General features: G+C 34.3%; 1 protein-coding gene across 1 annotated transcript; it reads right to left on the bottom strand.

The window, feature by feature from the left end:
• Positions 1 to 355: 355 nt before the first annotated feature.
• On the bottom strand, positions 356 to 11,183 carry mRpS31 (mitochondrial ribosomal protein S31). Its single transcript, XM_043009719.2, has 7 exons — positions 11,093 to 11,183; positions 8,444 to 8,603; positions 7,749 to 7,872; positions 6,066 to 6,207; positions 1,721 to 1,876; positions 1,355 to 1,581; positions 356 to 1,012 (listed from the first exon to the last, which is right to left on the bottom strand). Exons 1-7 carry the CDS (start codon positions 11,155 to 11,157, stop codon positions 780 to 782), a joined length of 1,107 nt encoding a protein of 368 aa, XP_042865653.2. The 5' UTR covers positions 11,158 to 11,183; the 3' UTR covers positions 356 to 779.
• Positions 11,184 to 11,262: the final 79 nt, after the last annotated feature.

Raw genomic sequence — 11,262 nt, 5'->3', positions numbered from 1 at the left:
CACATGCAATTATGACCACCATCGCCAAGTATTAAAAATTATCAACTAATACAAAATTGTAGTCTAAATAATACCTACATTAACAAAAAGCATAGGCTGTTTCACATATTTCTGGACCGATTTTCAGTCACTTCACTGGTAGCAATCATAGTGGGCGAATAAGAGATCGACTTAATATTCCAGGATCATGATTCAAGGTATCCATCGAATTATAACTTCCACATAATTCGCCCTATCATCATTTTTTCCCCACACAAAAATCATTCAATATTTCAATCACAGTATTTCTTTAGCTACTGTATAAATTCCTATATCAACAAATTAAAGGTACTGATCTGAATTAAACAAAGTTCTCTATAAATCCTTGTTTATATTTACATAATATACATAAATTCATTCAAACAAACCCAGTAAATTACAAAATAAGAACAGATGAAATGATATTCATATATGGCATTTTTAAAAAGTTGTTATGGATATTTATAATGACTAATTAGGCATATGCCTTTAATGTACTACAGATATTTAGATACAAGTTTACCACTTCACTTCATGTATTTAGCATAAGTATATCATTATCAAAAAACATTTTAATAAAAATAAATATCAAGAAATGAGCAATCGTACAATGATCCAGACCTAACTTTACATACCAAAAAGAATAAAATAATAAAAAAAGAAAAAAAGGAAAATCATGATTTAAACTTCCACACAGACAATACTAAATGAATCTAATAATTCTATGCCATATCTCTTATCTCAAGCTAATTTGATCCTTATCATTCAATTGCACCAATTTCCTTTAGTATGTCCTGCTTCTCCTCAAAGTAATTCTTGTACCACATTATGTGCGCCTTTTTCCGTTCCACTGTGAGGTAAGGATTCTTCGAGAGTCCTGTGCACACGAGCTCCATGAAGTGCCTGATAGGACCCCGTCGAGGACACCATCCTTCAAGGTGGTGCTCCAGGAACACATGCTCTTGGAATCCTATTTTCTTCTCCTCCTCTAGCCCTGGAAAGGAAGATTTGATAGTGTTTATTTATAGCGGATTATTGTAACTGATTTTTAATTATGTTTGTGATGGTACATTGCATTGCCTACATGTTATAAGTTTGTTGGGATAATGGTACAATGTCTGTATGTCTGGAATGAAGCACTGATAATGGCTATAATTTAACAATACCTAAAAGATACTACCAGTAAATCAAAATCAGCCAATAAATCGATTACTGCGGAACACTGCTAAAATATAATGAAAATATACTCTTTCTACTAACAGATACATCAAGCATATCCTATTCAGATTCATGAGAATACACTCAGCTCTTACTGCAAAAATACATGGGTTCTTACCAATCTCATTATCAATAGGGAAATTCCAGATCTTGCCCTGTTTGGTCCACTGAATCATCTCCACGAAGGCGTTGCTTGGAGGCTGCACCACTGTCTGCTGTATCTCTCGGGCATGAGTGGCGTCCCACACTGGGCATGTCGACTCCCCGATCTCTTTAGCTTTGTTCTCTTCACTGAGAAATATGTTCAGGGGTTCTCCACCAAAGAGATCAGTCTTCACATACTCCCTGGAAGTTGAAATTGCTTATTGAAGTGAAACTGTTTCTTTTCATGAGGTCATAATATTAACAATGACAGTGATTATAAACTATTTAACCTAATTTCACTAGTTTTCAAGTCTAAACAAACCTGACTGCCACCACTCACCTAGACATTGTCCTGGTAGGCTTAATGAACTCATTAGGTCTCTGGGTTCCTTGCTGCATTATCTTCTGGTCATCCCTGTCATAGCGTTTCCGACGAGGACGCTCAAAGACTGGCTTGCTCTGACTTCTCTCGACTTTTAGCCCCACAAACAGTTCACTGAAAAGTTGAATTGTTTAGGAATTCCATCCATGACCTATTTTGTATATCAAACCTTTGCGTACATGTGTCACGATATACATGATGCAGGAGTTTTTGGCCTGATGGCAGGTGTCGTGGCGTAAATGATGGGGAGAGTGGATAACTGTGTTTCTTTATTGTACTATGAGTAATGAGTAAGTGATGACAGCAAAGGCAATCATAATTATTATAATTGCTGTAATATTAAGCAAAATAAGTTTAACCTAAAATCCAAATCTCTTCATGTTATCTTCATTGTGAATGGTTATATTTTTTGTATTTGTTTATGACAGCAAACGAATATGAAAAAGTGAAGTTGCTTTTTGTCCTACCATAAAACATCAATACTTCTATCACACTGTGTATAAAGAAAATAATGAGCAAATATAGACCCTATTCTACAATTCTAATCAACTGCAGCATTGATAGAGCCTGCCATATGACACACATAAGTTTCTCAATAAAATAAAACACAAAAATATAACAAACACAAATATAGCTCAAGTTCTACAATAACTGGCTGGAAGAGTGGGAAAAGTCATGGTATGTTGCATGAAGCTACCTTGCTCCAAAATAAAATGCAACCAGGAAATTGAACAAGCAAACTATCCCTGTCTGCAATAGGTTAATAGAAATACCAAGAATTAAAAAAAAGTTTAGTATAGTCTCTTCCCTAAATAATTAAACTAAATGTAAACACTGAACCAAGTAAATACCAACCTTATCTTTTTGCAACTAAATATGAAAAACAAAAGTTTAGGACTGGTATTTGCATATGGCACTATATAAGTTTATAGTCTGTTGTCTTTTCTTATAATGAAGGGGCATGCCATTAAAAAAAGCAACAAAGGTTTCAGCTTGTCTGTCCACACCAGCTGCTATTAGGGTATGATTTTTCAAGTTTTACCAAGGCCAGTTTTAGTTTGGGTGAGAAAAAGGATGCATGGGGGTTTGCCTGGATGAAATATGCCATACAGCACCTGAATTACTATTTCACACTCACTTGAGATCATTCTCAAGAAAGAAAAACAAAAAAAGAGGTATGGAACACAGTTGTCTGTTTGGATGAGGGAGAGGAGGGCCTCCAAGTGGCATGGTGATATGGGGCTGATATAGTGGGTGTGGCTGGAGGAAAATTGCCAAACAGTCCTATAAATATTAGTCGATGCTCTATATGCCCCATTCATAATGGAAAAAAAAAGAAAAAGGTAAAAAGAGGAGGGAAAAATGTAGGCAAAAAAGCCTCCAGTTTTTGGAATGCCTTCCATAATCATGATGGAATGGAATTATCTCATAGGACAGATTCCACCATAATCATGGTGGATAGGACTTAAGGGGTTAACATTAAGAAAATTAGTAAATGATTTCCAACTAATACCAATTATTTACAGTTCTATATAATATGATATATTTGTAGATGTGAACAATTAATACATATCCTCTTTTAATGAGTAACACGTTAATGGTGGGTATCATGGGTATGGAACTGTTTAGTTTCTAGTCTGATGCTGGGTATCAATGGGGGGTGTTGGCAGATTGTGGTTTAACCTATGCCTGTCATGGCGTGCTAGCCACTACTGGAGAGAATCATGTGCCATATATCTGCATGTGGAGCAAAAAAGCCTTCCAAAATATCATCCAAAAAATCTTAGTTTTTTCACTTTTGTCAATAAAGACTACAGAAACACTAGTCCATAGCATAGCCAATGAGTGAAATCACCAAACTAGCAAACTGTGGCTTCATTGAGTGAGGCTTTGTTCATGCTGTGGCACTGCCAGCATTCAGTTATTTGTCCAATATAACATTCACATAGCAGTCACCTAAGAGCAAATTATTTCAAAATACCAATAACTTCATAATATTTATGAACTAGGTGTGAAAACTGAAAAATTAGTTTTTATTGACTTCAAGTCATAAAGACATGCAACAATGTCAATTGCATTGACTTTCTTCAGAACTTATTGTTCTTGCAATAGATATGCTTCTATGAATATTAAACAAACAATTCTTTCAAGTATCAAAAAACCAGTCTCTTTCGCTTGTAGACATTCCTGCAGTGGGGGGTTGGCATTGCTATGAAGGTTAATGATGAGGGTGATATACTGGTCAAGTTTCTACAACTTCATGGACCTGCAAGATCCTATAGTTGGCCATCTAATGATGATGCTTATTTAGTACCTTCAAGGCACATCCTGCATAAACTTCAAGATTCAACAGAACCACTAGCAGATAATATATATTGAATAAAGTTATTGCTAACATAATCTCTAGTGAATTTGTTAAAATTACTTGAGTGTGACAAAAAGTCTCAATGATAACTTGTAAGAATTAACAATCAGAGAGAGAGAGAGAGAGAGAGAGAGAGAGAGAGAGAGAGAGAGAGAGAGAGAGAGAGAGAGAGAGAGAGAGAGAGAGAGAGAGAGAGAGAGAGAGAGAGAGAGAGAGAGAGAGAGAGAGAGAGAGAGAGAGAGAGAGAGAGAGAGAGAGAGAGAGAGAGAGAGAGAGAGAGAGAAAAAAAATAATATAATATAATATAATAATAATGATATACATAATCTCATATCTTTTAAGAAAACAAGCCCAAACCAACAGGAAGCTGTGCTGTCATGTCAATCATGTTAATGCATTGCCAAAAATCTTCCTTTGGCACAGTCTCAGTTGGGCTGTCCAAGAGGGGATGGTTAGACTGGATGCTGGCAGGTGCTGAACACAATAATGTACCTTGCTTGAACATACATAACTCTGAATAGGTAGGTTTTGAACTCTATATGCTTAACCCTATGACGACGGTGCGTCACACCCGTGTGACACAGCCAAAATCCCGATGCCGGGGCGTCATACCAGTGTGACGATTTCAATGCAATATTGCAATCGCCCGGCATAGGGGTCTTCGCGTAGCGAGTGCCCCGTCGGGAAAGGGTTAAATGCATAATATGTGATATTTTCATTGTTTTACTAAGAATATTACTAAAGAAGAACAACATCCAAACACCGACTTAAAAAATTATATTATTTACTAGCATACACATGTGAGGAGATATCTGACCAATCTGATCATTTTCAGCTGCTGATTTTAAATGGAATTACCCACAATAAACATCTAAATACTTCATATATTCTCTGAAGAAAATAGAGCATCTAATTTTCTATTCATAAATAAATCCAAAATATTGGAAGAATTTCTCTACAGTGTAAGCAATCCTACATCTGTATCTTCTGTAGATAACATTATCCAAATATGAAATGTTTAATTCATTAATTCTGCCACAGAGTGTTAATTACAGAAGTGTTTATAAAATCAAACACTGTTATAACATCAAAGAAAATAACAAACCCTTAACCCCTTCACTAGGAGCAGTAGAAAACGCCCCTCACGCCGTATCCGAGCTGCTGGCGCGCACCAAATTTTAAACCTCGCTACTGAATATGACAAGTTTTAAGCCAAAACCTCTACAAGTTTAAAGCCAAAACCTGAACATAATCATCATATGTTATATATCAAAATATGCATAGTTAACCTCTTCCCCCATATGCATGTGACAAGTTATTTACATGGGTTGGGAGGAAGATGGAAAGAGTGACTTTGGTGGGAGGCCTCACTCAGATGACCAAAGAAAACGATTGAAATAGTATGGTAAACTAATCATATTAAGTTTTATATTTTTACATAATGTTCCATAAATTAATAATAAAATGATTGCTAGCAGGGCCCATCAATGCCTCCCCTGGTATAAGTGAATCCCACTCTTATGTAATAATAATGAAAGTCAAGTAATATATCGTATCATATCCGACCTCTATTCTGAAAGATCTCGTACAGTATCAGGAAGAAAGAAAACTCAATTCCACCAGAACTCAGCCATGACGCAGTATGCGCGTCCTCGGGTTGAAGGGGTTAAATCATATTGTGGCACCTGTGTGATTTCATTCAATTCTACCTTAAGTTACCATTTCCACCTCTTATCAGCACTTCCTCTGAGAAAGCTTAATAATCTCATGTACAAAATATAACAGAAAACTAAGAAGAAAACAAAGACTCATATCTAGAAATGCAATACTTACAGTAGCATCTGATACTACTATAACTATACTCCCCTCAAACCTAATTGGAAATCAGTATGAAAATTTATAAGTGTAATGAAATTTACACAATTACAACCAAATTACCTTAGATTAGCTGACGGCTTCTCGCTCGCAGAGGTATCCAAGGCATGAGATCTTAACGTGGACAACAGCTCAGATTCAGTGGCTTCTACATCCCCTCCCAGACTTTTGGCTACCTCTTTGGTGGCTGCAGCAAGTTCAGGTTCTGAAAAATATATGTTAAATAATATAATGATAAACAAATAAATAAAGCTACAAAAAAAAAAAAAATAATAATAAGATTAATTGAAATAATAATTTGAATAATTCAATAAACCAAAAATACAGAGGAAATGAAATTCAAATATGTATTCATCCTTTTAGTTTTAAGTTTGGGTGAAGACATGTAAAGTTTGTATCATTAATTCACAGGAAGCTAGAAAAAGATTGTATTATCATCATGTCGACGTTGACCTATAGATTCCAAAACCATCAAATGTATTTTTCAATGTCTCTGACTTAAAAATGTACTAACTTATGTCAGTGGATTTATGCAGTGGTATAGCTAGATATTGTTGGGCTTTGGTGCAAGAGCCAGGCCCAAGGCTCTAGTCTTTTGGAAATGTTTCAATGGAAGAAGCAATATGTATCAAAGAAAATCTGTTCTGCAATTTCTGCAAACCAGCAAAATAATTATAATTCATAGCATGGACATTTCTATTTCCACCCTTCAAAAGATTGAGGTTCCCCGTAGGCTTGGGAGCCTAGTTTATTGAGCCACCTACACCTTATTTTGCTGTATTTATACAACCTATTAAATGGTATAGCAGTTACTGCCACGGGTTCCTAAAAATTATATAATGATCCCAGAAAGTCAAATATAGCATTGGAATATATCACTGAATCTCAAAAATTTTTGCTCTTAACCCATTAATGACAGGGACAAGATATCACATCAAGTGATGGCAGGGTTAGTCGATGGGGACAAGATATTTAGTCTTGGTTATCCTCTTGGCTGGTGCGCCGGGTGATCGGGCATACAGCGCTTGGCCGTGGCCAGTGCGGGCGAGCATCCTGAGGTGTTAGGCTTCTGCGTTAGAAATATCCCTGCATTTCTACCATTTAGAGCAAAATACCCCATCTTTAACGGGTTAATGACATATCTGTAAAATCTAAGATTAACTTGATAATTCATTGCTCTTCACACCGTTCCTTCTCTACCAGGACAACCACTTTCTGAAAACTGAAAATCAATAACTATATTTTAGTTACCCACTTCCATCATAGTTTTCTGTAGATCTAGAGCCCAGCCATACATTTTCTTTGATAAAACCATGATATGGAGTTCAAATTTTCAGAGTAAAGTGAGTGAATAATTCTACCATTCAGATCTCTTTGAACGGCAAATAAGGGATGAGTCTCAGTCTGTCTGTTTGTCTGTCACTTATCCTCCTTGAAGGTTATGTACCATACAAAAAGAAATGATGACAAAGAGTTCCTGTGAAATGCTTAAATGAAGATTTAAAATTCACAGTAAATTGGATCTGTAACAGTTTTCCCCAATGTAAGTCTTCAACTCCCAATCGATGAAAACATAAAAACAATACTTTGAGTTATAAGGCAAAACAAACTGATTCTTACTTCACCCAATTATAGGGCAAAACAAATCGATTCTTGCTTCACCAAAAAACCACAACAACCACAAATACCCTGTACTATTACCACATTAAACACTTTCAGCTTCAACACATGAAAGAGTATAGTTACCAATAGCTTGTTCCTTTGGTGGTGGTGGTACCTCTTCTTTGTCTACTGGTTCCTTCAATTTCTTAGCAGGTTTTGGCTGCGAGAGCTTCAGGCCACTTGTGCGCTCCACTGGGATTCGGTCAGTCTGAAAATTAATTATGATTTGTATTATAATTGCGTGCACACGCACACGCACACACATATATATACAAAGAGAGAAACAAGAGAGAAAGAGAGAGACTGAGATAAAAGATTGTATAAAACAATGCAAAGTGAAAACTATATACATTCCAAGGTCACGCATAAGGCCTATTAATATAATACCATAGAAAATTACCAATTTCAATTTCACATATATAAATTTACCTTTGTAAAATCTGCCTCTTTCAATTCATTAGCTTTTGTACACATTACAGGCATATAGGCAAAACAAAGCCATAGACACCAACACACACACACAAATTGATACATAACTTAAGTTCATAGCAGCAAATGTAGAAGAAAGGTATGAATGAGACTGAATATCTAAACATCTTCAGAAGACCTCCGTTGAAACGTGTCAAATACATCTCTTACATTGTTTAGATATGCAGTCTCATTCATACTTTTCTTCAAAATGAATACATATCTTTAATAACAACTTTTAAATATGAGGAAAAATGATGTCCAGTTGTATTTTCTAAAAAAATAAATAAATAAATAAATAATAATAATACCGTTGCTAATGAAGCAAGCAAATCATTCAGCTTCTTTTTTGCTGCTGCTTTCTTGTCGTCGGGCTTTGTTTCCGGTGACTCCTGTTTCTCTGGGGCTTTGCCGTTATCCGGTGGTACACTGCACAAAGATCGCACATGTCCGCGAGACACCAAACCACATCTGAAATATTTTTGTAATTAATGTTTCATAAAGTATGTTGTTATATAAGAACCTAAATATTATGCTTCTTGCTTAACTTAACACTTTGGCACTAGGAGTAAGAGAAGTGGTCGACTGTTGACATTTAAATTTTTTTTTAATCTTTTTCTTCTTCGTCCGCTTTCCACACTCCTATCTGCTCCCTACACAACAACACCCCACACACTGGCCAAACTCAACTATCAGTTCAACTGCAGAAAGATATTAAATATAGTATTGTATTATGGACGACTGGGTTTCACAATGAAAAAAAAGATTCAGTAAAGATATTATTTATAGAGTGCTTTATGTGATTTATGCCACTGTTAACAATAATTCTGGTCAAAATTGCAGGGGAAATGATGAAGAAAAGAGAGGATTCTACACTTTGCAACAGAAAATTAGAAATAATAATACTGATCCTAGCAATAAAAATGGTAACTTTCAATTTCAGTCTCTCTATTGTATATTTCACTATTTCCCTTCGGTATCCCTCTCTATTCTGCAAATTACAAATCATCCATTGACTATCAAAACACCGGTCAGACTAAAATTTTTATTTCTCATACTGGCAAGGTTCTGTGTATTACGCAAAATATTCATCAATGTTATGTTTCACACTATTCAAGGTTTCAAAGTTATTAAAACACTGAACTGAACACACAGCTTGAATCTAACACAAATTCATTCTATAAATTGTTACAGATTTTTCTAATCTACTTTACAGAGACATTGAAAAGTTCAAGAAAATTACAATTCCCAATATATTTTGTTCAAGGTAATACACTAAGACATTTTTCTTAGGGTAAAGTGATTACAGAAAGACATGCACTATTGTCACTCTGGCAAAGCCAAACAAAATCCCAATAAGTATTTTCTGTTATGATATGTATATATATATATATATATATATATATATATATATTATATATATATATATATATAAATATATATATTTACATATATATTATATATAAATATATACATATATATATATATATATATATATATATACATACATATATATATATATATACATATATATATAGATAGATAGATATATAGATAGATAAAAGTGGTATAAATGAGACTGAATATTTTCACAACACAAGAGATGGAATTTACGCGTTCCGGGTTACCCCGTCTTCAGAACTACCGACTATATAGAGAGTCAATAAACATAAATATATTAGTCAAAAGCTGACGACCCAGCTAATTCCCGTGACCTCTTGCTCGTTGTCCGCATGATAGATGTCTATCATGCGGACAACGAGGTCACAGGAATCAGCTGGGTCGTCAGCTCTTGACTAATATATATATGTTAACTTCATGTAGCATGTAACCCGAAACGCGTAAATTACATCTCTTGTGTCGTGAAATTATTCTGTCTCATTTATACCACTTTTATCCATTTGTCACAATGAACTCAGTTCATATATACATATATATATATATATATATATACATATATTTATAGATATCTCTATCTATATATCTAAATATATATATATATATATATATATATATATATATATAAATATATATATATATATATATATATATATATATATATATATATATATATATATATGTATATATATATATATATATATATATATATATATATATATATATATATATATATATATATATATATATATATACACACACACACACACAGAGGCTTGGACTAGTTTCCTGGATGGTCGACAAGCCTTACATACAAAAGCCATGATAAAGGTGATGAAAACTCTTTAGAGCAGGTATAAATGTTTAAAATTTTCAATTGTTTATATCTATTTAACAAATTAGATCACAATACTTTTACAAATTAATAAGTTCGTCATAAAAGAAAAATGTCTTGGAATTCATCAATCTATCAATTGCAAGTATGGTTTACCTTTTACTATCTGTAAAACCAATACATTCATTACAACAAAAATTCCTCATTGCCACTCAACCAGTTGTAAACCAATTTCAAAAAATAGAATTGCAGGCACAGATTCTCTTCAATTTTATGATGCTTTGCAACTCCACATCTAAAGAAACCTGCGAAGCTGATCATGCAAAAAGCACGAAACACAATATAAGCGGAATACCTTCCTTCATTAGAGAACTTCAAGGAAATATAGAGATATAGGTTATTCACACATACATTATGAAAATAATAACCGGTACAACGAATGAAGAATTTACATAGACTATATTCATTCTCTCAATCATACTATCATGCCTTATAATTCCTTAAATAACACTTGAAGCCATTCCAAGCACCTCATTTCATAACTTACTAAATATAAAAACCACTTTTAGTATATAATAACTTACGAAATACAATACCGGCACTTTCCAAAAACAAAAATTATGATACAATCCAACACAATAAATAAATCCCCTAAACCAATACACCAACAATACCCCATACTACAACCCCTCAACAAATACAATCAATAAACTCCCTATTGCAATACCTATTAAATAAAGTCCGATAAACGTATTTGGTTCCCGTAGCAGAAGCCATCGTTGTTATGATCATGCGTCTCCCGGCGGTGCTTCGGGATATCGTACTTCGGGCGAGAGAAAATGTCGTACTTTTTGTTTTTATGATCGTGCTGGAGAGTTTTCTGTGATGAAATTTTCT

This window comes from Penaeus japonicus, unplaced genomic scaffold (assembly GCF_977035675.1).
Source record: "Penaeus japonicus unplaced genomic scaffold, GWHDUDI00000001_assembly GWHDUDI00000017, whole genome shotgun sequence".
In the NCBI taxonomy this organism is placed as follows: Eukaryota; Metazoa; Arthropoda; class Malacostraca; order Decapoda; family Penaeidae; genus Penaeus; species Penaeus japonicus.
Note: the sequence above shows the minus strand (reverse complement) of the source record. Positions and strands in the feature narration are given on the sequence as shown.